This window comes from Balaenoptera ricei, chromosome X (genome assembly GCF_028023285.1).
Source record: "Balaenoptera ricei isolate mBalRic1 chromosome X, mBalRic1.hap2, whole genome shotgun sequence".
In the NCBI taxonomy this organism is placed as follows: domain Eukaryota; kingdom Metazoa; phylum Chordata; class Mammalia; order Artiodactyla; family Balaenopteridae; genus Balaenoptera; species Balaenoptera ricei.
Genome location: NC_082660.1, coordinates 134620228 through 134645901, shown reverse-complemented (window position 1 = coordinate 134645901; position 25674 = coordinate 134620228). Strand labels below are relative to the sequence as shown.

The following is a 25674-nucleotide window of genomic DNA, read 5'->3' as shown; positions in this document are numbered from 1 at the left end:
CTTAGGGCGCACACCAGCCGGGGACTCGCGGTCCTGGCTCAGGACACTCTCCCCCGACGGTCCTTAATCCGGAGGGTCCGCGGCTAATAACATGCAGATGCCCGGCACGAGGACTCAAGGCTGTCGGCCATTTACACCTGGCCCCTTCCCCAGCCAGCCACCCTGGCCCTGAATCGGAGGGAGGTTTTCATTCCCTTGGTTTCCTTTTCCTTTTCTTTTTAAACAGCTTTATTGAGCTATAATTCATCTGTCATGTAAGTCACTCATGTAAAGTGTAACATTCAATGACTTTTAGTATATTCACAAAGTTGTGCAGCCATCCCCACTACCAGATTCCAAAACGTTCTCATGACCCCTGAAGCAAGCCCCCATATACCCCTTAGCAGTCCTCCCAGTCTGCCCCATGTGAATTTTAGGATGAGCTTGTCAGTTTCTGCAAAAAAGCCAGCAAGAGTTTGATAGGGATTGAATTGAATCTGTAAATCAATTGGAGAGTGTTGCCATCTTAACAAGATTCTTTCCATCCATGAGCATGGGATGTGATGATTAACTTTATGTGTATTAATTTCAACTTGGCTAGGCTGTAGTCTGCAGTTATTTAATCAAACTCTCATGTAAGTGTTGCTGTGAAGGAATTTTGTAGGTGTGGTCAACATCGACAATCGGTTGACTTTAAGTAAAGAGCACCCTCCATAATGTGGGTGAGTCTTGTCCACTCAATTGAAGGCCTTAAAAGCAAAAACTGAGGTTTCCAGGAGAAATAGATATTCTGCCTCAAGACTGTAATGTAGAAGTCCTGCTTGAGGTTGCAGCTTGCCGACCTGCCCTACAAATTTTAGACTTGCCACCTTGCCAGCCCTCACAATCTCATGAGATAATTCCTCAAAATAAATCGTGTGTGTGTGTGTGTGTGTGTGTGTGTATCCTGTTCTGTTACTCTGGAGAACCTTAACTAAATAAATATTTTTCCATTTATTCAGGTTTTCTTTATTGTCTTTCAATGACACTGTCCAGTTTACAGTGTACAAAGTCTTGCATTTCTATTGTTAAATTCATTCCTAAGTATTTTATTCTTTATAATGCTATTATAAACAAAATTGTTTATTGCTACGGTATAGAAGTACAATTGATTTTTGTGTAATGATCTTTCATCCTACAACTTTGCTGAACTCATTTATTAGCTCTAATATATTTTTTAGAAGATTTATTAGGATTTTGCATATGCAAGATTATGTCATCTGAGAATAGAGATAGTTTTACTTCTTCCTTTCCAATCTGGATGCCTTTTATTTCATTGTGTTGCCTAATTGCCCTGGCTACACCCTCCAGTCAATGTTGGATAGAAGCGGTAGCTTTCTTTTTAACTTTATAATTTGCAATTATTTCAGACTTAGAAAAAAGCTGTAAGACTAGTACAGAAAGCTCCCATGTACCCTTATCCCACATTCACCAAGAGTTCATATTTTGTTCCATTTGCTTTCTCATTCTCTCTCTCTCCCTCTCACTTGTAGGTGCATATGTATTTATTATATATAAAAATAATATTTTTATCAACTATGTCTAAGTAAGTTGCATACAGCTTACCCCTTTACCCCTAAATACTTCATTCTGTATTTCATAACCACAGCATAATTACTGTATAATTATTATAGACTCTTACATAACCAAAGTATAACTATCAACATCAGAAATGTTAATGTTAATACGATAATATTATTTTATCTAAGGTCTTATTCGAATTTCACCAATTGTCCTCATGACGTTTTTTCTGATCCAGGATCCAGTCTAGGATCCCACGTGGCATTCGTTCTCATGTCTCTTTGGTTCCCTTTAATCTGGAACATTCCTCTGCTTTTCTTGGCCTTTCATGACATGGACATTTTTGAAGAGTGCAGGCCAGGTGTTTGGCGGAACGTCCTCAGGTTGGATTTGTCCAATGTTTTCTCAGGGTGCGATTTGGGTTATGTGGTATTGGGAGGCTACCAGGCCCTCTCTGTGCTTCTTATCAGGAGGCAAGTGTTCTTGTTTTGTCCCTTCACTGTGATGTTAACTTTAAGCATTTGGTTAAGGTGGTGACTGCCAGTTTCTCAAGTGGACAGTTATTATTTTTCCCTTTGTAACTAAGAAGTAGCTTGTAGGAAGATACTTTGAAACTAGGTAAATATTCTGTTCCTTATCAAAATGTCACCAAGTCATTGATAATTCTTGCCTAAATCAATGATTACTCTGATGGTTACAAAACAGTGATTCTTCTCCCTCCATGATCCCTCCTACACTCATTCATGGCATTCTCCTGTCAGGAAGAGCTCCTCTGTTCATCTATCTGTATATTCATTATCAGTGTGGACTCAGGGATGTGGATTTTATTCGATGGACTGTAATCCATTATTGTTTTTTTGGCCGCGCCACGCGTGGGATCTTAGTTCCCAGACCAGGGATCGAACCCGCATCCCCTACATTGGACGATGGATTCTTAACCACTGAACCACCAGGGAAGTCCCTTGGGTAGCTTTTAAAAAAATTTTCCCTTTATGGGAGTTCCCTGGTGGCCTAGTGGTTAGGCTTTCACTGCCGTGACCCGGGTTCAATCCCTGATCAGGGAACTGAGATCCCACAAGCCAAGCAGAGCACGGCCAAAAAAGAAAAATCTTTCCTTTTAATATAGCTATGTTATTCATTTGAAATACACTTGGGAGAATTTGTTTGTATTCAGTTTTAGCTTTTCACCCCATCCTGTTGATTTTTTTTTTAGTACGTAAAATAGCAATATGTGTCCAGAAGTCAAAACTACATCAGAAGAGACATCCAGAGGAGCGTCACTCCCTCTCGTATCCCTATCACCCAGTTCCCTCCTACCCCTTTAGGTAACCAGTTTCATTAGTTGCCTTCTCTTCCTTTTTTCTTTTAAAATGAGCTTTATTGGGGTATAATTTACAGACAATAAATGACCCCACTTTAAGGGTACAGTTCAATGAGTTTTGACAAATGCATACCCCTTATAACCACCCTCCAGTCAAGATACAGGCCGTTTCCATCAGCCCAGAGGCCCCTCTGGGTTCCCTCTGCAGCCAGTGCCCCTCGCCCAGCCCCAGGTGACTGCCCACCTGCTTGCTGTCACCATGAAGACGGTGAGCATCTTTTCACTTGCTATTGCCGTTTCTTTTTTTTTTCCTTTTTAAAAAAATTTTTATTGGCGTATAATTGATTTACAATGTTGTGTTGCTATTGCCATTCTTATTCGTCTTTTGTGACATTGTGTATTCGAATCTTTTTTTAAAATTTAATTTATTAATGGCTGTGTTGGGTCTTTGTTTCTGTGCGAGGGCTTTCTCTAGTTGCGGCAAGGGGGGGCCACTCTTCATCGCGGTGCGCGGGCCTCTCACTATCGCTGCCTCTCTTGTTGCGGAGAACAGGCTCCAGACGCGCAGGCTCAGTAAATGTGGCTCACGGGCCCAGTTGCTCCGCGGCATGTGGGATCTTCCCAGACCAGGGCTCGAACCCGTGTCCCCTGCACCGGCAGGCAGACCCTCAACCACTGCGCCACCAGGGAAGCCCCTGGATTTTTGATGAAGTCTAATTTATCAATTTTTCCTTTTATGATTGTTTTTTGTCTCCTGTCCAAGAAAACTTTGCATAGACCAAGGTCACAAAGGTTTTCCCCCATGTTTTATTTATATATAGTTTTAGTTTTAGCTTTTACTTTTAGGTCTACAACCCATGTCAAGTTCATTTTTCTGTGTGGTCTAAGTAAGGCGTATAAGTTTCCTGTGGCTGCTGTAACAAAGTTCCACAAACTGAGTGGCTAAAACAATAGACATTTCTTCTCGCCTTTTAAGATGATAAAACTATTCTGGGAGTAGATAGAGGTGATGGTTGCACAACATTGCGAATATACTCAATGCCACTGAAATGTGCATTTTTAAATGGTTAATGGTTATTTTTATGTTATGTGAATTTTTCCTCAGCTGAAAAAAAAATTGAAAATAAAAAACAAAATCCCCCAGTGAGAGACCACACGTGCCATCTCAGGTTGCATATGTCCCCCAGCCCCTTGAGGAGTGACAGTGCGCTGTGCGCGAAGCCTGGGAGCCAGGACTCTCACCTGGTGGTGGTGCTGCAAAATGGGAGGGGCCTGGGGGGGGGAGTCTGCCACTGTCTGGAAAATTAATTATGCCTTTCCTGGCGGTCCAGTGGTTAGGACTTGGCACTTCCACTGCAGCGGCACGGGTTCCATCCCTGGCTGGGGAACTAAGATCCCGCAGGCCGCATGGCGCGGCCAAAAAATTTTAAAAAGATTTAAAACGGAGGAGGCTCTGTATGCACAGATCTGGAGAGACACGTAGGCTGCTGGGGGATGTATTGTTAAGCGACAAACGCGGATGCTTTGTTGGGGCAACTGGACCCGGAGGGTGAAGAGCTGGCCCTGCCCCTCCCGCTCATTCCCGGCACTTGCCTCTCTGACCTTTCCTCCCTTCCCCGCCTTCCCCTCTCTCCTTCCCTCCCTTCCACCCCACTCACCTCCAGCCTGCCTGCCTGTGTCGCCACACCTGCTCTTCTCACCGCCTAGCCCACCCCCCCGCAAACACTAGTCCCCAGAAGCCTTGGTGACCACTCAATGGACTTGGTGACCTCGTGTAGTTCTAAAGCATCAGATAATACCTGTCCCAGCAGCCCCCAACTTTCCTCTGCGGCCCCCAGACCCCTCCCCTACACGCCACAGTCACACGAGTTCAAGGTCCCGAGGAGAGGGCCCCCAGCACGACAGTGCCCCTCCTGGCAGGAGTGCTGGCCTGCGCTGGCCTCCAGGAGAAGTAGGGAGCCCAAGACTGCCCAGCAGAAAGCTGGCCCTGCCGCAGCCCTTTCTTAGGATGAGGGGCTCCTCCCTTGGGCCCCGCCAACCATGGTGTCTCTTCCATCCCTCCAATGGCCACAGGGAAGGGGGTCTCCTCCCCTGACAGTCTCCCTGCCCCCTTGACCCTGACCCCAGACGTCTCCCTTCTTCCCAGCCTGACTTCCCAGCAACTTAGGGCTGTTTCTAAAAACCAGCTCCTTCCCTGACAGGACCCAAGATTGGGCCTCAAGGGGCTTGTTTTCCAGAAGCTGCCGGGCCAAAGGCGGCTCCCTCAAATCATCCAGTCCTGGGTGAGCTGGCTGAGGGGCTCCGTCTCCCGAGGAAGCCTCCTCTTCTGGTGGCTTCTCAAACAGGGCAGGAGGGGGTTGGCGCAGGCCAGAGGATCCCCTCCCCAGGGTTCCTGGAACCCAACAAAAAGCCCCATCGACTTCCTCAGAGTTGTTCCCCACATCCAGGACTGAGGGTCAGGCCTGGCCACCCCCTCCCTGCTGTGCCCCAGGTGCCCAGGCCTAGTCTACCCTCCTCCCTCCTCCAAGTGACCCTGGACGGCCCCGCCCCAGACACAGGGTAAGGAAGCCCAAGTGACAGCTCCTAGCTGCCAGATGGGCCTCCCCAGGCCACAGCTGAACAGGACAGAGGGCCCTGCCGCAGAGGAGGAAGGCACAAGAGCCTGTGCACCCGGCAAAGCCCGCCACCACCGTCAGATCTGCACACTGGCCAGGGAGGTGGGCCGGACCCAGAGCTGAGACGCTCCCTGCCGGCTGGGGTCTGTCCCGTCCCCTCTGCCAGGTCTCAGGCAAGGGGAATAAGGGGGGAGCAGGGGTGGTGAGCTTACCTTCCTCAGCCTCCCGGAGCCGGGCCCAGGGGAACCAGGGGAGCTGGCCGCCAAGGCGGGGCAGGAAGCAGGAGCACGCGCCCCCAAGCCAGGTTCCCCCGCTTGGGGCCGCGACAGCGACCAGCCCCAGGTCAGCCTGAGCAGAGCTGGCCGTGGGTGGGGTGGGCAAGCCGTGAGTACAGGCATCCACAGCGGCCTTCCCGTGCCCAGACTGGGGAGAGATGCTGCGACAGGGACACAGGGTGGCTGGGAGCCACAGGACAGCCGTGTCCCTTATAGAATGGGCAGCTAGGAGACACAAAGGAGCCCAAAGTCCTGGGCGGGAAGCACGGGGGGGAATGCCCTTCCTACCCACGTAGGTGCCGCGGTGGGGACGAGATGGGTCCCTTCCACCCTCCCACCCCTGCCAGACACACACTTTCTTGCAAGACACAGAGAGCAGAGATATTGTATAGTTCCATTAATGTGAAACTTCCAGAATAGGCAAATCCATACAGACAGAGAGTAAACTAGGGGGTGCGAGGGGCTGGGGGGCGGCTGCTAATGGACGTGGGGTCTCCTTTCGGGGTGATTCACATTATGAACGTACTAAGTACCCCTGGATGGTACGCTTTCAAATGGTCACAATGGTGAATTTTATGTTATGTGAATTTTACCTCAACAGCAAAAAAATCTTTAAAATAAAACGCACAACAGGTGCTCCAGCTCTGACGCGTGTATCTCTTTGTCGTAAAAGAAAAAGGCGGTGAACAACAGCGCCAGGGGCAGGGGCTGAGCAGGCCCCGTCACGTCTTGGGAGCGGGGAGCCGGGCGCCCGGAATCCTGGGGACGTAGGGAGGGGGCCGCAGGGAGCCGGAGGAGCTGGGGCCGCGCTGCTGCCCCGTCACCGGATCTGGCGCAGGACCGGGGCACAGAGAAGGAAAAGCGAGCTGAGCAGGGCCGGGCGGGCCTCCCGCCGCGCAGCCAGGCCGGCTCCCACTCAGCGCTCGAGGGCTTCTGTACCGTGTACTTGTCCCACTTCTTCTCAGGGTCGTAGGGCTCCCAGCGGCTGGCAGGGAAGATGTGCTTGTTCTTCTCGTACCAGCTCCGCAGCACCACCTTGCCCGCGTGCGACTGAGGACGGGAGGAGGGCCGGGCGCTGCAGCTTAGGGCTCAGGGCCACGCGGCTGGCCCCCTCCTACCCACGCGGCGCCCCCGCCCACCGTACCTCATCCTTCTCCACGGTGGCGTCGCTGAGCAGCCGCACGTCATCGTGAACGTCGAAATTGAAGAGGGGCCCTGCAGGGACAAGGAGACAAGAGGCCAGGCCCCCTCAGCTGCCGCCCTGTGACAGGGGCAAGTGGCTGGGGGGCGGGGCCGGGCACACTCACCGCTCTTCCCTCGCGCCTTGGTGACGATGAAGTCATAGAAGCTGTGGTGCTAGGAGCAGAGGGCAGGAAAGCGACGGCAGGTGAGCCATCTCGGCCGCCTGCAAGCTGGGCTCCAGCCCTGCCCACCTGAGCCGAAGACCCAGAGCAGGCGAAGACCCAGAGCAGGCGGGGCCCCCCTCGAAGCCCCCGGGTGTGCCACAGCCCGAGACCCTCCCCGCAACCCGGGCGGGGCTGCGGGGACAGAGAAGGGACTCACGTGGGGTATGATTAGGTCCTCCTTGATGTACATGAGCTGCTCCACCCCTGCCGACCTGAGGGAGAAAGGACCAGGAAGCAGGTGGCCAAGGACACCGGGGCACCAGAGCCAGGAGGCAGAGGCCCGCGATGCTGGGAGGGGGATGGGAAAGGGGGCCCGGCCCCCTTCTCAGGAGTGCGGCGCCCAGCGTGCCGCGAGCAGCAGCTGCCACCTGGGGTCCCGAGCGCCAGGGCTGAGGCTGCAGACTCCGGTGCACCCCGTCGCACGCCCGCGCAGCCCCACCTGAGCTCGCTGAAGTCTTTGCGCAGGATCTCGAGGGCCTTCTGCAGGAACTGCTGCATCGTGTTGCCCTTTTTCATCTGTGTGAGTGACCCGAGAAGAGGCGAGAGGGAAACCGTGTGGGGAAACCAACCGAGGAGTTGGGAAGGGAGGACGGAAGCCCGGAACCCTCCTCCCTGCTCCCCCCGAACCCCCAGGGGCCACCCACACCAAGGGGCCTGAGGGCTCTGTCGGGATTGACAGCTCCTTCCCACCGAGTCCAAAGGAGGCTGGGCCCGAAGGGCGAGGGGCATGGGGCACGGGGCGCAGGCCCCGCAGCGTCACCTTGACTGTGCGCCGGTGCCCAGAACCATCCCAGTAACTGAAGGTGATCTCGATCTCCTCGCCTACAAAACAGAATTGCCTCTTGGCCTCCAGACCCCGGTGTCCCCACTCCCTGCCAGCTCCCTGGGGCTCGGGGCACTGCCCAGAGCAGCGTTGGCAGGAGAGCGGGTGTGGCTCCCAGCCCCGGGCCACGTGCATCCCGCTCCAGGAGCCCTCACTCTTGATCTTCTCCTGCTTGGCTTCCCACTCCTGCCGTAGCTCCTCCCGGAGCCGATTCTCCTCCTCCTAGAAGAGAAAGAGGCAAAGGAGGGAGGCCCAGGGCTGCCCAGGGGGGCACGCAGGGCCCCACTTCCTGAGCAAAAGCCTCTGCCAGGGTCGGGGTCAGGCCGCCTTTACCTCCCGGTCTCGGTCAGGCAAGAAGCTCGTGTCCACATCTGGGTTCTTCCCCAGTTTCCTCTTCTTTGCGGTGATCTCTGGAGCAAAAGGAAACACAAGGGTTTCTGTGGTGGCCTCAGCCTTCCCGAGTCGCCCCTGTGGCCCCTTGTTCCCTTGGGCAAGGCCTGCACTGTCCAGCGAGCAGCCGCTTACTTTCTGTGGCTGGGTCAATTTACACTGAAATTATTCAAACAGAATTAAGTTTGGTGCCCAGCCACACGAGCCCCACACACCTGCCCAGGGACCGCACAGCTGGTTCCCACTCAGTCGGCCACCGAAAGCGAGCCCCCCACTCAACTTTGCCGTGGTGAAGACTTGGCCCTTTTCCTCCTGCCCCAACTTGTGAGGTCCGGGACCCCGAATGCGGCGGGCCGTCGAGGCTGTTGGTAGATGTGCTTCTCCACTTGAGAGCCAGAAGCCAGGACAGAGCTCTGCCAGCGGGACCGCACCCCGTCCGCAGCCTGCCCTCACCTTCCCTCTCCAGCTCCTCCTCGTCTATGGTCGCCTCCTCCTCCTCCTCGCCTGCCTCGTCTTCTTCCTCCAGGGTGAAGGACAGGCTGGAGATCTTCCGCTTGGCCTCCTTCTTGCGCTCCTTCTCGCGCAGCTTCTCCAGCTTCCTGCCAAGGCATGGGTGGCCGTCATGCATGTCCCCACCCCCGAGGCCCCTTCCCCGACCCAGAGCCACCTGTGTGCTCAGTGCGGGTCCCACTCAGCGCAGTCCCAGAGGAGTCCTACTGGCCCAGGGCACTTCAAGTTCACGGGCAGGGCTCTGATGATGACGAAGGGTCTCCCTCCCCTTCCACGTGCAGCACCAGCCTGACCCGCCCCCAAGCACGAGCCCCGCCCCCCGCCCGGAGGGGGAGGCCGCCGGCTGGGAGGAGGCGACCCACAGCTGCAGCTCCTTCGACTGCTCCTTCTTCGCCAGCTGCTTCTCCCGCTCCTTCACCAGGGCCTCCTGCTTCGCCTTCATGTCGTTCAGCGTCACAAGACCTGCGAGGTGAGGAGACGCGGGGGCAAGAGGCGGTCACCCAGAGTCAGCCGCGCAGCCGGCCTCAGCCCGGGAGCGGGGACACGCGCGCCTTGCTCACCCACGGTGCTGGACTTGAGCTCCGCCTCCACGGCATCGTAGTGCGCAGAGAACTTCTTGTCAATGTTGGATTTCATTATGTTCTCCTGTCCGGGAGGGAAGGCAGCAGTGAGGGCCACCTGCCACCCCACCATGCACGTGGGGACCTGGGTTCTAGTCCCAGGTGTGTCCCTAGACTCACTATGATGTGACCTTGGGAAAGACATGTCCCCTTCCCTTGACTGATGGAAGGCTCCACGGGGCTGTGAGAGGATCTTCCAGTGCCAAGGGGACCAAGTGGGGCCGTTTCCCCGCGCCATCTGCGCTGCTCCGGCCCCTCCACAGGTCCCGCTGGGAACCAGAGCTCACTCAGTGGTCTGGAGCCGTGGGTCCTCCCTGCCGTTGGTGTTCTTCACGCCCAGCTCTTAAGCTGAAGCTCTGGAGACCCAAGGCAAGGAGTGACAAGGGGAGCAGAGAGTGGCTGACGGCCGAGCCCCTCACCGAGCAATGCTGCTCCCTCTTGGCCCCAGATGTTGCCAACAGCTTCCCACGAGGCCTCCTCACTCCAGCCCAGTCCCATCCCACTTGGTACCAAGCAGGTCCCTCTCTGGCCAGCAGCCTCCACAGGAGGTGGCCAGCAGAGAAATGTACCTCCGTCCCGCCACTGAGTTCGCACTGAGACGGTGGGGCTGGGGCATGAGTGTAAACCGAGGCAGCACCAGGCCTTGGCAAGCAGCCGCTTCCTTGGGCCCGGCTGCCACAGCACCTAAGGCCTGCTCTCCCCTTGCGCCGAGTCCCTCCTCTTCCACCGAGTCGCCCCCAAAGGCCGAAGTGGAGGGCGCCTTCCTTCCTGACGGCCCACTGCCATTGGCCACTCACTGAAGAAGCCCTTAGTGAACCGCGAGCACCCCAGACCTTCCTGCCTTTGTCCCGTGGAAAGGGCTCCAGAATGAGTCCGGTGCATTGGCTGGGGCCCACCCTTCCTGATATCCATTGAGTCTGGGCCTGACTCTCAGGGCTGAAGGGCCAGAGAAAGAATGCTCGGTGCCCTCAACGGTCGCCCCAATGCCAAAAATGTAACCACTGAGTGTGGCTCCTTCCTGCTGGAGGCTTGTCACAACCTACCTCCTCTCAGCCTTCTGCGTCCATTTTACAGATGAACAGACTGTCGCCGGCTCATTTCCGCCCCTTGCTAGAGATCGGCGAGCAACGGTCCCAACCCCACCTCGCCGCCCGCGCTCTGCTCCCGCTCCCCGGGGCCCCGCGAGACCCCGGGCGGCGGGAGCAGAGCACGGGCGGCGGGCCGCGCGCATGCGCCGAGGCGCCCCGGCCCGGCCCGCACCTCCGCGATCCTCTGCTTCATCTGCTCCATCTGCTCGCGCTGCTTCTCCCGCTTCTTCATCAGGTGCATGGCGCGGCCCGCCTCGCTCGCGGCACCCTTGTACTGAGCCATGGCGGCGGCGACAGCGGTCCGGCCGAGTCTCAGGGGCTGCGCCGGCTGCAGAGACGGCCTTTTAGTCAACTAACCTCAGCGCCCTGACGTCCGCCTCCAGGAGAAGCGCGGTCACCGCGCCCCGCCCCCGGCACGTGACTTCCCACCGCCCCGCCCCGCTAGCGGCCCCGCCCCGCCGGCCGCCGGAAGCTGGACGCCGGTCCCTCTCTTTATAGGTTCCCCATCAGTTCCTCAACAATAACCGCCGGTACGAGGCTGGGTCCCCAGTCCTGCTTCCCTCTGTTGACCCCAAGGCTGGGCCCCCGGGCCCTTCACGTCCTCGATGTTGATCCCAGTCTAAGGGCAGATCACCCCAATCCCCTCGCTGCCTCCCTGCCTGAGGGCGCCCTGGTTCCCCCTGCTTCCTTGGCTTTGACTCCCCTCCCAAGACGGGGCCCCAGTCCCGCGTTTCCCCAGGCCACGAGGCTGGGCCTGCGCTTCTGCTTCCTCCACTTCAGCCCCCACCCCAGGCCAAACCCCTCTCCCTCGAGTCCTCTCACATTAACTCCTTGGGCAGGGTGATGTGACCTGTTTCCTCTATAGGCCCTTTCAGTTCAGGGGCTCTGCAATTTCCTGATGAAGAAAGTCACCTCTTAGAGCCATCAGGAGCAAAGCTAAGCCACACGCAGTCCCGAGCCTGGGTAGGAGAGCAGGACAGCCCAGGGAGCCAAGGCCCCGCCCCAGATGCAGCTTTGGGGAAATAAAACTAACGATATGGGCTCAGGTTTCAACACAGTTTTATTGGGAGGTTTTGTTTTCTGTGAAATACACTAGAGGCTGGGGAAGGGGACACATTCACTTTGCGAGATAAGGGTCTCCCACCACTAAGGGGAAGGAATAGGGCAGGGCACACGGGGTTTGGATCCATTTTCCCACCTCCTTCTGCTTTGCTCACATGTCTTTTCTCTCTCAGCAAGTACCAGCAAACACAAAGACAAGAAACAAAAACCAAATCAACCTCCAACGGGGCCACACCCAAGCCCTCTTCCTTCCCAGGCTGCACCAGGGTCGCCAGGGTTAGGAAGGCCAGGCCAGGGTAGCTGCTCCCCAGCCCCAGGCCGCACCGTGAGGCCGCGGGGCACAGTGCCCCCTTCTCACACAGGGTGGGCCCAAGTTAATAAATTAGAATAAATTACGGGAGTGGGGTAGGGAAAGGACTGCAACTTTGTGCTGGGAGGGCCCCTTCTCTCCAACACACAAGAGCTGGTGGGGGGAGGCAGGGGGCATCTCCAAAGGCCACTAGAGCGGGGGTAAGAGCGGTGGGGGCAGAAGTCAGCTTTTCCTCCACGTTCCTCCCGAACAGAGCAGAAGACTTAGGGGTGGGGGGAGAGACACACACAAGGAGAGGAACCCCCTTCTCCCAGAATAAGGAAGGGCCAAGAAAGAGGATACTAACCAACCCCCCCCCCCCCCCCGCCGTCTCCCAAACCATCACTAAGGTTAAGGATTTGGTCAGTGAATCAATGAGGTGGGTGACAGGAATGTGGTGGGGGAAGCAGAGAAATGCTGGAAACGGGGGTGCCCAGCCACGCCCATCTCCCCAGCCCTTGAGGAGAACAGGCTCAGGTTGGGGCAGAGGGCACCAGGGGCTGGGGCGGGGGTCGGCAATCACTGGTCAGCTTCTCCAAAGACATCATTCTGTTTGCGCTTCATGTTCTCAAAATCAAAAGCGGAGCCTGCCATGCGCTTGTAGATGTCTTTGATGTCGTTGCAGGTTGTCTCAAAGTGTGTGGTGGCATCATAGGAGCAGGAACAGAACACCTGGAAAGAGCCAGCGCCCGGGGCCCGAGATGAGTTGGGCAGGGGCCCTGGGCGGGCAGCCAGGAGCCGGGGCCGGGACAGGCTGCTTACCTGGCTCTCGGAACCATCGTCGATGGGCTCATACAAGTCACTGATGGCCACAAACCTGACGGGCAGATGGAAGGGACGAGACAGGTCTCACAACCAGCCTTGCCCTCCCTGATGCCCACCCTCCGGCTCCTTGGCTCCCTTCCTCCCCCCAGCTTCAGCCCCAGCCCCCCAGCCCCTCACTTCTGGTCAATGGGCTCCAGCAGCTCCAGGGCCGGCTCAACCTCCTTTTCGGGCTCTGCGGTCTCCACCGTGGTGCTGGCGATGGCAATGTACTTGCCCTGCGCGGCCACGTTGTGTGCGTAGGAGATCATGCACACGTAGATGTCTGCCCGCAGGAAGGGCTCGGTTAACGCGGGCACGTGGGGGACCGAGCTCAGTTTCGGCCCGCCCGCCCGCCCTCCCCCGCCCAGCCCTGCAGAGCAGGCAGCACCCACGCTGCCGCCCTCCCAGAGGAGAAGAGGCCAAGCCAGCCAATCCCTAGAACCTCAGGTCATGGGGACTGCAGTGTGGGTCCCCGTTCTTCCATGGAGGGATCTGGCAGAGAGCCAGCCCCCAGGCTGAGGGGGACAGGCCTGAGCCACACCAAAGAGAACACGCTGGAGGAAGTCACATGGGGCTTGGCCTACCTGACTTCCTGTTGACCTGGTTCTGGGGGATGATGATTTGGCAGGAGTTGGCATCGTTGGTGTTCTTGATGGGGTGGCTGAGGATACAGATGATACGGATAACCTGGCCAGCCTTCCGCACACGGTCTGGAACGTAGCTGGGGTCACAGATCAGCTGCTTGCAGCGGGCCACCTATGAAAGCACCAAAAGGCCTTGTCCCTATCTAATCACACCCCTCGGTGTTTCAGGGCCCGGACTCACGATGAGGGTTGGCAGCTCCGGCAGGCGGGACACTCCCACAACGTGCAGCTTCCTCCTGCACCTCGGGGAGGGGGGCCCTGATACGCAGATGTCTGCCAACAGGATCGGCTACACAGTCTTCTTCTGGAGCCCCGGTCCCCAGCCTGAGGCCCTCAGAGCCGAGCAGCAGCAGACCCAGCAGAGCCAGGGTCACTGGGAAGAGCACCTCTAAGGAGGGGGCGAACCCCGCCCAGACCAGCGTGCCTGCGCGGCGGGGACGGCTCACCTCTCCCTCAGACTTCACGCCCACCACCTTGCCATTCTCCATGATGATGTCATCCACGGGTTTGTTCAGCATGTAGGTCCCCCCGTAGATGGCACTCAACCTGTGGTGGGGAGAGTGATGGTGAGGGCGCCCTCCCAGGACAAACGGGGACCAGTGCTATTGCACCACCTGCCCCTACCAGCACGAGGGTGCAGAGAAGGCGGCCCCAGGCAGGCAGAGCTCAGGAGACCTGGTGGTCCTTCCCAACTCTGTCACCACCACAGACTCAGGACTGAACCTGGAGCGCTCCTTCCTCTCTGGAGCTTAACGCCAGAGTGTTCTGCAAAGGGCTAGCGTGAGGGTGGCTCCTCACGGAAATGTTCTGGGGGACAGAACGAAGGGCTCTGGAGAATCCGACTCGAGGTTTCCAGGCCCCGCGCACAGTCCTAGCACTGCCTGACTCAGGCCAGGAACCAAGCAAGCCCCCACTTGTGGTCCTTCAACTCTGCACGTCAATACCCCACCGTAGTGCCATCACCCAAGGATGGTGTGAAATGAACTAGGACCACAGTGGGAAGGTACAAAATGCTGTGGAGATACCCAAGGGGGCCGTTTCCATCGTTGGCCTCAGTCCTTCTTGCGACCGCCAACCGACTGAAGCCACGCCCTTACCTTGCAAAGCCCTGGGGCAGCTCGCCAAGGCCATAGAGTGGGTACAGATACGGGCTCTTGCCATACCGGGCCAGGGACTCGCTGTACAACTTGATGCGGTTGATGGTCTCAAGACAGGGCTGGTCCAGGTAGCTGGGGGGATGGGGTCAGAAGAGGCTCCAACAGCAGGACCCCCAGTGCACCCCACCCAGGCACCAGGCCAGCCTTCCCACCACCCTCAATGGCCCAGGGAAGACCACGGGTCAAATGTAGGGAAGAGACAGAAAAGGCGACAGGCAAGCGAGCACGAGGCTGAGTACGAGAGGCCAGCAGGCAGGAGCAGGGAGGGCAGGGTGCGGGCCGGACGAGAGGTGCTCTGCCATGCCGGTTTCCCCTCACTCATCGGTGCGGTAGAGCGCCAGGGCGTGGCCGGTGAAGTCGATGACATCCTGGCCCAAGTCAAACTTCCGGTAGACGTCACGCATGCTGGTGTTCTGGGGGTCGACGCCCTCAAAGGTCTTGGCATCATTCTCATCAAAGTTTGCCACAAACACAAGGAACTTGCGGAAGCGCCGTTTCTCAAACATGCCCATCAGATCTACGCAGGCAACGTGAAAACAATCATTGCACCACAGACAATGAAACTCTCCATCCCACCAAGCAGGCGGAGCAAGCAGGCACCCTAGCTCCCAGCTGAGTTCTCTTGCTGACCCCCATGTGACCTCAGATTAACCCCTCTGTGCTTCTTGGCCTCAGTTTCCCCATATGTATGAAGAGCGAGTCGGGCTGGACAGGCTCTGAGGGCCCTCCCGGCTCCGACACCTGGGGATGTTTCACTAATCAGATGGAGCCCCTGTCAAAACCTGAAGTCTGTCAAGGACCCCACATCCCTTCCGCACGCGGACTCCCCTCCTGGCAACCAGTGGGAGGCATGGCCCAGGGCACAGAGGGACGACAGAGCAAGGGGCTTCTGGTACGGCGTGAGGAACGTGACCTTGGGCAAGGGGCGCCCTGCTCTGGACAGCTGCCCCCCCCCACGATTCCCTGGCTCAGGGGACCCGCACTCACTAGAAGCCAAGGCTTCGGTCTCGGTGGACGGTACTTTGTAGATCTTGCCCCCCTTGTAGACAAAGCTGCCCTCCACCACCTTGAAGTCCAGATAGCGTGTCACCTCTGTATACAGTAGCATCTTCACCAGCTGTCCTGCGGGGTGGTGTGGGCAAGGCAACAGAGTCAGCGTGGCTCACTCCAGAAGCTCTAGCTGGTCTGGCTGCCCTTCTCTGGAGTCTGACCCTCCTCTGGTCATCCCAATCACCCCCCATAATACCTCCTTCATCTCCCTCACCGTTGGCCATGAGGAATTTGGGGATCAAGTCAACGTTCCAGTCTCGGCCCCGGCCCATCGTCTCAGGGGGCCCCTCCAGCAATTGAAAACGCTTATACAGCTGCAGGCAGGAGAGAGAGACAGAGATGCACCTCAAGGACCCCCCCTCCCGCCCCCACCCCCCGCCCAGAAAACCTGGGGAGCTGCTTCGTTCTGCACCCCACGCGCGAGGTTAACAAGGGATGGGCCTGGGCCCCAAGCACCCTACCTCCTCCAGGGGGGTGATGGAGGAGCTCTCGCCCCCATAGTAGGGGTTCCGGTCCATATGCAGCACCTTCTTCCCGTTCACGGACATGATACCCGACAGGATACATTCCTGGGCGAGGGGCGACGTTCACTGCACTCCTACCTGCCCACATTCCCACCAGCAGCGCTGATGTATTCCCCACCCCAACCCTGAGAGGAGAGCAAAGCTGGAAGGACTGTGCCCCAACGGACAGCTCCTTCCATCCGTGGCTGGTCGCCTTGCCTAAAATTGGCGGTGGTGCTTCATTTGACCACGGTTTCCTTTCATAACCTTGCTGGGCAAAAAGGTGAACAAGGAAGAGAGTATCCAGCAGACACACGCACGGTCTTCCAGCAACCCAGATACCAAGCAAATCATCTACCTATGTAGAGCCCCACAGAAAAGCAGATAAAACACAATGAACCACAGGGAAGACCTAGCTGCACAGCCAAAGGGACCCAAAAGGGAAGCGAAGAAAGGCTTAGTTAGCATGGTACTGAAATCCCAGGCCCCACCCTGGGCTGCTCTTTCCTCAAAGAGGAGAGCCCCTGACCGTGAGCCTTCCCAGCCACGGGAGGGGCTTCTGCGCCCGACTGAAGGGGATGCATCTCTCAAGGCAGCAGTCCGAGGGGGTCTGGGGGAGGGTAAACACCCTCACCAGTCACTGTCACCAGCCCAAGGACAAAGGCTGCAAATACGACTCAGCCTGAGGTCTCCACGGGAAACCGGGGTGGGGTAACGGGAATGTGGTCACTGCCCCCACTGCTGCTCCTTCTGGAACATTCCATGGGTCCCTGGGCCCCGAGGCGGGATGAGGGCCCATCCTGGTGAGGTCCCCCGACCTGACCGGCGGTCCTTGTACTACTACATCCCCACCAGAATTAGCGCAAGATGGTAGGTGATGCTGGGCTGGCCTTGGGTGGGGGCCGGGTGGGCGGGGTCAGGGAGCAACAGGAGACATCGGGGCGAGCGGAGGTGCGTTTTCCGGCCCTGCCGGCCGGAATAGGGAGGACGGGAGGGGCCAGGGGTCGGGGCCCGGGGAGTTGGGGGGGGGGCGGCCAGAAGAGGGGCCGCTTCTTGGAGATGGGCCATGGCAGTGGGTAGAAGCAACGTCGAGGGGGGATGGGCATGGGGCTGTCTTTTCGGGGACACGAACGCCGGGGGCGGCAGCGCCGCGATGGCAATGATGGGAGGATGGCGCCGAGGGCTGCAGCATCCCGGGGAGGAGAGGGCGATGCGGAGCCCCGGACGCCAGAGGCCGCACTTACGGTAAGGCCGGTCCCCAGCACGATCACATCATATTCCTCGTCCATGGTCAGGCCTCGGTGTCAGCGCCCGTCGGCTCCTCCTCCTCCTCCTCCTTCACCGCCGCCGCCGCCGCCGCCGCCGCCGCCGCCGCCGCCGCCGCCGCCGCACTGGACCAAAGATGGCGGCGCTTTGGCCGTAGCCCGACCCCTCCGCCGCATCAAAGAGTCCCGGCCCCTCCCCGCCCCCGCCGCGCCGACCGGGGCCACCGCCTCCCCGGGTTGTCTCCCGTGAGGGTTGCTGGGGCCCGGGCCCCAGCACCAGCGCGGCTCTGCGGGCAGCGCCCGCTCGCCAACGGCCCTGAGGGGTGAGCGGCGGGGCGGGGCGGGGCGGGGCGGGCGGGGCGGCCCGGCAGCCGGTGCTGAGGTCCGCGAGGGATCCGTGCGCGGGAGCCGCACGCGCCCCGCCCCCCGGGAAGCTCAGCGCGGCCTCGCGGGTTGGGTGCGCGCCGCTGCGGCAGCCCGAGGCGGCCCCCTAGGGACGTGGGGGCGGCCATTGTCGCGGCCGTCTCCAGCCCCTTCCCGGGCGCTGACCGCCCTCGCCCTCCTTTAGTCGGTTAGGGACGCACCTTGCTAACAACCCTCCCGGCCTCCCCTGGCCCCCGGAAAAGCAGCCCGCAGGACGGACCCGTGCGAGACCTTCCCGCCTCCCTCTTGGTCGCGCTAGGCTACGGGTACATTCGCACGCCTCCTCCGGCAGCCCTCAGCCAAGCGCATCCTCCCTTGTGCCCAGCGCAGAAATGAGTAACAAGAGGCCCAAGCATGGCGACCCGTCTTTATTTTATTAGGAAGGAAACCGCGAGCACCCCAGGCTCCTGCCAGGCACCCAGTGATCACACCCAGCCCCCCTGCCATGGAGGTCCCTTCCTTCTCAGACCAAAAAAAAAACACCCCAGTGCACTGCTTATCCTTAGCACAACATCACCAAAAAACAATAACACCAGCCAAGCAGGACAGACAGTTAAATAGTACTTCCACACCCCCCAAACTCAGGGAACTTCCAGCTCCTGGCTGCTACAAGGAGCCCCATAGAGCCTGGGGAGGGAGCACCGGCTACACAAAAGCACTATAAACAGCAAGGGGCGAAGGCAGAGAGATGAGAATAAATAAGGAGAAAGGGGGAGGAGGACGGGCCCTAGAACTCACGGCCCCTTCCTTCACAATGACCAAGCCTGGGAAATGTGCCTACTATCTACGCAGAATACATACAGCTTGGTGATAGAGGTGGGGAGTGGGCAGCCCAGGGAAGACCCTCAGCAGGTGGAACAGAGAGCCAGACAGGCTGAGGGGAGCCAGGAGTCATGCTACCGTAGGAAGAGGGGAAGCCCTCCTGCCCAGCATGCCTCTGGTGGGAACGCGACGACCTGGACACCAGCACGCCCTCAACCCCCCACAGGTGCAGGGTCACACGATCTGGGTCAAAGCTATGGTGGGGCCCTTGTGGTCGTCAAAGCGGTCCATGGTCTTGAGGCTGAGGATCATGTGCAGGCCGTAGGTGAAGATGAAGAGCATGAACAGGGAGGTGAGCAGCCCCATCCAGATGCCCGGGGAGAAGAAGCCTGCACAGTCACTGGCGTAGGAGAACTGCTCACCCGTCACGTTGAAGGCCTGGATCTGTGGGGGCAGAAAGCACCGAGTGGCCCCACACAGGGAGGCCCAGTAAGGGTGTGGGAGCACCAAGGGGACAGGACTCTCAACTACATTCCCAAGCCCTAACCCCAACCCAAAGGACACTGAGACTCTTCAGGCCTCTGCTCCCCCAGCCCCTCCCAGTACTGGGCTACCTCCAACCCGGGCTCCCCACCTCCAGGCGCGGTCCCTCCCCCTTCCTACCTGGAAGTCCTGAAAAGTCATCTGCCAGAGAGAGGGCTGTGTGCCGGGCACGAGGAGATTGCCATTCTGGTTCAGACTGCTGACGTACTCGCAGTGGAAGGAATAGATGCTGGGCCCTGTGACCTGGGACGCATTGAAGTAGGCGACGGAGCCGTTGCTGTGGATTTCAAGGCGCTCCAGGGTAAACCAGTGTCGGGCGGACACCGGGTAGAAGCGGTTAGCCAGAATGAACCTGGGGGAGGCCGTGGAGGTGTCAGGCAGCTGGAGAGGCCGGAGCCGCACGAGCCCACCCGCACCTGCCTCTCGGACTCACCTGAATGTCACCGTGGTACCAAAGAGCTGTTCGTAGGTCAGCACAAGCCTGCGGAGTCAGAGGAAGAGGTGAGTTATCAGGCTCTGGGATGGCCTTGAGCATCTTAGAGCAAGTTCCTCAGGTATCCTTCTACCTAAGCTGTACGGGGTCCTCACAGCCACCTGCAGAGGCAGTGCCTCCACTTGACAGATAGGAAAACTGAGGCCCCATCACACCCTAAGTCAGGAACCAGCCAGCACACAGGTTCCCTACCTCCAGCTGAGAGCTCCTCCCTCTGGTTCCCCTGAACCCACGGCCACTCCCTTCAGCTCCCCCTTGGGATTGCTGAGGCTGCTCAAGGGGGAAGCAGCAGGATCCAAGGTGTTAAGCACCGAGGTCGGGCCAAGGACGAGAAGGCGTGAGGAGGCAGAACTCTGAACAACACCCACTCAGGAGCCCTCCGCCAGCCTCCCCCCGCCACAATGCCACCTGCATCCCCACGGCGAACAGCCCCCAACACATACCCCCCCAGTGGCATGTACTTCGCCCTTACCTGGCAATGGAGTCATTCCAGAAGGAGCCGGTCAGGTTGAGGCGGTCCTGATCCCCAAAGGTGAGGGAGGTCAGGTCCTTCCAGTGGTCCCTATATGCCACCGAGAAGTTTTGGGCCCAGAACAGGATCCGGGGAGCAGTGTCGTTGTAACTCACAGGGGAAAAGATCATAGGCGATGCCGACTGTCTTTGCAGCAGCTGGCGACCCAGACCCCCAGCCACCAAGGCTACATCGCGGGCCACCTGCAGAAAGAGCCCACAAGCCTTCTCTCAACAGCCCTGGTTCTCTCAGCAGGCCCTGAGCCAAACGGCCTGCCCTCGCGGTCCCCGCGGGGCACTCTCTCCACCATCGCAAGTCCCACCAGCCACGCTCACACTCAAAGCTTCCTTTGGGAAGCTTTCCCCTGGTGGCCCCTAAGCCTGTGTGAGGTTTCTCGTCTCTGCACCTTAGGAACACTTGGACTTATGGTCCGAATACGCCAGCCAGTAAGGCTGTTGGGGTGAGATGGGCAGCGGCCGCCTGGAAGGAGGAAGCAGGACTTCACGGCTCATGCACGCCCCCCGCCCCGACATCTGCCCAGAGGAGAAGCCAGCCCCCCTCCAGGCCCCCGGCCACACCTCCCGGAGCCCCGGGCAAGGGCACGTACCCTAGGAGGGCGGACTGCCGTGAGGGCCGCCGTGTACGGAACGTCTTCCGACTTGAGCATGCTCAGCACCTGCCCGATGACCTCATCTGAGGAGCAACGGGGAGAGCAGAGAAGCAAGTCGCAGGCGGCCACTCACGGCCACGCTCCCCCTGCCCACGAGAACCCATCTGACTGTGGCGCGGCAGAGGCAAGGCTGGGCCCTTCCATGCACCCTCTCGGCGCCGCCTCTGCACGGTGCTCAGTGGGGTCACCGTGTCGAGGTGGGGCGCACCGGACGTCTGCCCTGCGCAGTCCCCACACACCAGCACCCGGCACGTCCTCTGGTGGGACGCTGAGACCCTCGCAACCTTCACTAGTGTTCGCTGTTTCCAGCAGCCGCTTCTCACCATCCCCCCAGCCCCAGCCTCCCCCGGCCACCATGGCCCCAGTCACTGAGTCCCTAATGCCACACCCTAACTCAGCGGAAGGAGGAGAGACAGACAGACACAGAAAACTCCAACTCCACCCCCGGAAAGTGTCCAGTGACTTTGCCAGGAGGAATGACTGTCCTTTACGGCCAAAGGAAGACCAGTCCTCGGAACTGTTTTTTGAAACGTTGCTGGTATATTCAAGCCCAAACCCTAGGATTCAGGCCGCCTGAGCGGAAACTGGCTCCAGCTAGCACGCAGAAGGCCCCTGGACATCCAACAGCTCTGCCAGGCTGGGCCCAGCCAGAGAGGGCCGAGGCCTGGGGACCGGCGGGGCCCTGCTCAGCTGGCCGGTTGCTGCCAAGAAGCAGGGGGGCCACCCTGGGAGGGCGGAGGGGCTGAGGAGCGCGGGCTCCTTGCGGCCAAGGGTGGGATGAGGACAGAAAGCGCGCCCCGCCCCGCCCCCGCTCACCATTGCCTGTGAGCACTTCCTTCGGCGCCATCAGACCCGAGCTAGGGAAGAGACAGAACGTTAGAGGCGCCCCAATCCAAACGGCCGCCGCCGCCCTGGGCCGCCGCCCTGGCCTGGTAGCCCCGCCACCCAGCACACTCGAGCTGGGGGGGCTCACTCCCACCACCGGCACCTTTGCTCACCTCACAGCCCTGCCTGGAATCCCCCGGCCCTCCTCCCCCAGCTTCGGAGTCCCGCTCAAGCCCCCGCCACCTGCCCCGTGTATGGTCCCCGCTAGGCGGGCCGGCTCCCCGCCAGCAAGGCCCACGTCCGCCTCGTCCGGCCACACAGGCACCTTCTGGGAGGGCCTCAAGGTGCTAACGGGAGGACTGCTCCCCTTGGCTGAGCCGCGCCACCGGAGCCTGGGCCCTGAGGCTAGAGGCCGGGCCGTACCTGGCCGTGTAGGGCAGGCGGAGGAGCAGCAAGGCCGGGAGGCTGGCGTTGAGCTTCAGCTCCCGAAGCGTGGCCAGGTCCACGTGCAGGGGGCTGGCCCCGAGCTTCTCCTGCAGGTAAGTGGTCAGAGTGCTGACCGCGTACCAGTCGACGGCCGGAAGCACCAGAGAGGAGGGGGCCAGGTCCAGGGCATTCTGGGGACAGAGGGGCAGGCGAGAGGATGAGTTAGCAAGGGGCCAGGGGACCCGGGCCAGCCTCCCAGACCTCTCTGGGAAGCCACGCCCACACCCACACCAGCTCTCATTCCAGGTGGCAAAGAAAACACGCCACACCCCTGGCCCTGACACTAAGGCCTTTCTACCTTCAGCCAGCATCTCTGGCTCCTGAGGGGACGGTTCTTACTGTGCTGGGAGAGGGGGCGCAGGATGGCCTCCAGGGCCTGCAGCTGGGAGAGGACCCTTACCTCCAGGTTAGAGAAGGCACTGTCCTGCTTGTTTCCAAACACGCCACCGTACGCTGTGAAGTCCTCGATGCTCAGCTAGTAGGGAAGCAGGGAGACGGCCTCAGAACGCTGGGCTAGGGCCAGGGCAGGGGGCAGACACCTTCCCTGTGCATTTGCAGGGCCAGCAAAATCTCATTTAGAGTCAAATTTGATCTGTTCCGAAGAGTGAGCGAGGGTACATTTTAGGGGTGGGGTGGGGCGGTGGAAGGTTCTCTTTTCTCCGGCACCCTCTTGGCAGGGTGAGGGAACAAGGAAGGTGGTCACGGGGTTGGAAGGAAGTCTGTGGGCAGCTGATTCACGGTAACCTCGGGAGTAAGAGTCAGCCGCCCCCCGCAAGCAGACAGGAGGAGCTGCGGAGGGAAGAGGGAAGCTGTGGGGAGGAGCTGGGGGGCAGCCAGGAGCACTGACTGCACGCCCCCCAGGGCAGAAGTCAGAGACAAGGAGAGCCTGCGCGCCAGCTGCCACAGGTAGAGCCGCGTCCGTCCGGTCTGGATGAGACCCTTTGCAAAGGAGGGGGAGAAGTGCCCCTCCCTGCCTGGTTTTGGTGGAAGGCGAGAGAGAGGTGAGGATCTCATAACGTGCTGGAGAAAGCACTGCAGTCTTCTGAGCTCTCTGGACCACAGTAACCCCAAGCCCGTCCCTCTTCCTCTGCAACCTAGAGGTGTCCTTCAACCTCTGCCCCTCCATCCCAACTCCCAGCTTCCTCTGGCTTTTCCCAGTTAGGCCCAGAGGAGATCTTAATCAGCTTCCCTAACCTCATCCTGTTTAGTATACATACTTGCCCGGCCTCCTCTCCCTTCTGGGCAGGAATCTTGACCCTGTCTGGCCACCTAAGCTCTCATTCTGAAAGCCCAGGAACCACCGCTGTGTCCTCATGGCACTCCCTGCTCGAAATCACCCAAGGCTTCCTGCCACATTTAGAACTGCAACCAATGTCTTCCCCCCGTGTCTTCTGGTTCCTTGGCTGACCATCTCCTACCCCTTTCTCTCGCTCACTATTCTCCAGCCACACCAGCTCTTCCACGGGCTCACCAGAAGCGCTCCTTGCCCAGGGCCTTTGCACCTGCTGTTACCTCTGTCAGGAATGCCCTTCCCCCACAGCCACACGGCTCCATCCCTCCCTCCACTTAGGTCTCTGCTCAGATATCACCTCCCCAGCGAGCGCTTGCCTGGTCACCCTTATCTTAAACAGCATTGCCAGTCACTCTGTCCCCTTAGTCTGCTTCCTTCTCTAAGGACTACAGAACTGACATTGTATCATACACCAACTTAGCATTTACCTGTCACCCTCACGAGAGTGTCAGCTTCTCCAGGGTAGGGGCTTGGGTTATTCTCACTGCTGTGTCCCCAACACTTAATACCTGGTACACAGTAGGTAGTCCATATTTGACAAATGAATGAATTGAAGGAATGCCACAAGACGGGGTGGGGATGCCAGCTAAACGTTTTACATGGCCTATGAGGAATGCTCCTCACAGCCCTCTGATGTCAGTGGTGTCTTCATTTTACAGATGCGGAAAGGGGCATTTGCAGAGTATTTCACGTGTCCAAAGGCCGGTAAGTAGTAGAACTAGAACTGAGTTCCAGTCTGACTACATTATTTACCACCTCCTGGAAGGACTACAGGCCAGCACAGCCACCACCACCTGCCCACAGAACGACAGAGCAAGACCAAAAGGAGAATGAGCCATACAGGCCACCAATGAGGAACAGACAAGCAGAAGCTCGATAACCTCCCAAACGACAATCCTACACTGCCCTCGAACCTTCTTGTGGTCTACAGGCCTGCTTTGGGAGCATAAAGACCCAGATGGGAGGGTAAACAGTGTGCTGGATATGAGCACAAACCTGGGGTGGAGGGGTGTCCAACAGACTCAGGCTGGAACCAGCTGTGGCTTGCACAAGCCACACAACTTCAGCCAATCCTTCCTTGGCAGGAAAACCAAGATAATGACATCAGCTCAGCATAGTGCGAATGAAGCACTCAGTAAGTGATCATTCTTCGATTCTCTCCCTCACGATGATTACAGTTAGAATCACGACTCTGCCACCCATTAGCTGTGTGACCTTGGGTAAGTCATTTGCCATCCTTGGGCATCACTCTTCTGATCTGTAAAGAGGGTTCATCATCCCCACCATGCAGAGTAGATCAGATAAGGGTCTGGCACTCACTGGGCATCTGGCCTCTGACCCTTTACTTCCCCCAATCAAGTGGGTGCCATTTCAAGGCCCTCACCATTCCCACTGAACGTTCTCCTACATGCCTTCCCAAGGGAGGAACCACACCTCCCTAGAGTTGGGACAAGGTCACTGAAGCTTCTCTTGAGGAATGGGCCTCAGTGTCCTGGGGGGGGGGGGGCCTGCCTGCCTCCTGATGACCGAGAGAGGGCTGTGGCAGGCGCACCTTGTCCTGAAGGAAAAGCAGCACGTTGCGGGGGCCCAGCTCCAGGGCGGGGTCTAAGTAGGTAGAGAGCTGCATGTCGTTGGTGATATGGCCCTCGTGGGTGTCGGCCGCAGGAGCCCAGAGGTCTCTGGCAGGGGATAGAAGAGGTGCTGTCAAGCGGGGGCTCATGGCTTGAGATCGGAAACCCACGGGCTCCCAGCTTGATGCGTGGGGCCCAGAGCTCAGACCCAGCCCACTCGCTATGGAGCCGCCGAGCAAGGGACAGTCCCTCTCTGGGCCCCGCCGCCCCTCGCCAAGGACAGCCCCGGAGTCGGGCGAGGGCACCTCAGCCGCCGCGGCGCGCAGCGCGGCCCGCCCCGGCCCGCCCCGCTCACCGGTCACTCGACCACAGCACCAGCGGCACCTGCTGCTCCGACGCCGCCGCCGCCGCCGCCGCCGCCACCATCACCAGCGGCAGCCATGGCATCTGCCAGAGCGCCGGGGCCCGCCGCATCCCCGCCCGCACTCGATCCACCGCGGTCGCCGCCATCATAACCTCTCAGCCTCCACTGCCTGGACCCGCCGCGGCCGCCGCAGATCAGGTGACCGTCGCCCCCGCCCGAGCTCCGCCTCGAGCCGCCATTGGCCCGGGCGCAAGACCGCTTTCCATACCCTCAGGTGATTGGACGAAGTGGATGCCACTCACAGCCGCTCCTTT

General features: G+C 58.9%; 3 protein-coding genes across 6 annotated transcripts; all 3 read right to left on the bottom strand.

Annotated features, from left to right (window-relative positions):
* Positions 1–6125: 6125 nt before the first annotated feature.
* FAM50A (family with sequence similarity 50 member A) lies at positions 6126–10992 on the bottom strand. Of its 3 annotated transcripts, XM_059911336.1 has the most exons (13): positions 10760–10992; positions 9440–9524; positions 9242–9341; positions 8823–8968; positions 8313–8389; positions 8135–8201; positions 7917–7978; positions 7596–7672; positions 7314–7368; positions 7058–7106; positions 6895–6965; positions 6690–6800; positions 6490–6579 (listed from the first exon to the last, which is right to left on the bottom strand). In XM_059911336.1, the coding sequence occupies exons 1-13, from the start codon at positions 10868–10870 to the stop codon at positions 6571–6573; spliced, it is 1020 nt and encodes a 339-aa protein (XP_059767319.1). In that variant the 5' UTR covers positions 10871–10992; the 3' UTR covers positions 6490–6570. The 3 variants fall into 3 exon arrangements, with proteins under 3 accessions (XP_059767317.1, XP_059767318.1, XP_059767319.1); XM_059911334.1 differs by having other exon boundaries at positions 6126–6800; XM_059911335.1 differs by lacking the exon at positions 10760–10992 and adding an exon at positions 10543–10631 and having other exon boundaries at positions 6126–6800.
* A 637-nt stretch (positions 10993–11629) lies between these two features.
* Positions 11630–17515, bottom strand: GDI1 (GDP dissociation inhibitor 1). The gene is made up of 11 exons (XM_059910947.1): positions 17401–17515; positions 16115–16222; positions 15868–15967; positions 15591–15725; positions 14922–15120; positions 14544–14675; positions 13893–13992; positions 13387–13558; positions 12941–13085; positions 12761–12815; positions 11630–12670 (listed from the first exon to the last, which is right to left on the bottom strand). Exons 1-11 carry the CDS (start codon positions 17443–17445, stop codon positions 12518–12520), a joined length of 1344 nt encoding a protein of 447 aa, XP_059766930.1. The 5' UTR covers positions 17446–17515; the 3' UTR covers positions 11630–12517.
* A 682-nt stretch (positions 17516–18197) lies between these two features.
* Positions 18198–25559, bottom strand: ATP6AP1 (ATPase H+ transporting accessory protein 1). Of its 2 annotated transcripts, XM_059911055.1 has the most exons (11): positions 25352–25559; positions 24978–25104; positions 24422–24502; positions 22535–22609; positions 22072–22265; positions 21640–21680; positions 20761–20846; positions 20115–20356; positions 19583–19630; positions 19270–19501; positions 18198–19050 (listed from the first exon to the last, which is right to left on the bottom strand). In XM_059911055.1, the coding sequence occupies exons 1-11, from the start codon at positions 25507–25509 to the stop codon at positions 18841–18843; spliced, it is 1494 nt and encodes a 497-aa protein (XP_059767038.1). In that variant the 5' UTR covers positions 25510–25559; the 3' UTR covers positions 18198–18840. The 2 variants fall into 2 exon arrangements, with proteins under 2 accessions (XP_059767038.1, XP_059767039.1); XM_059911056.1 differs by lacking the exon at positions 24422–24502.
* Between the last annotated feature and the right edge of the window lie 115 nt (positions 25560–25674).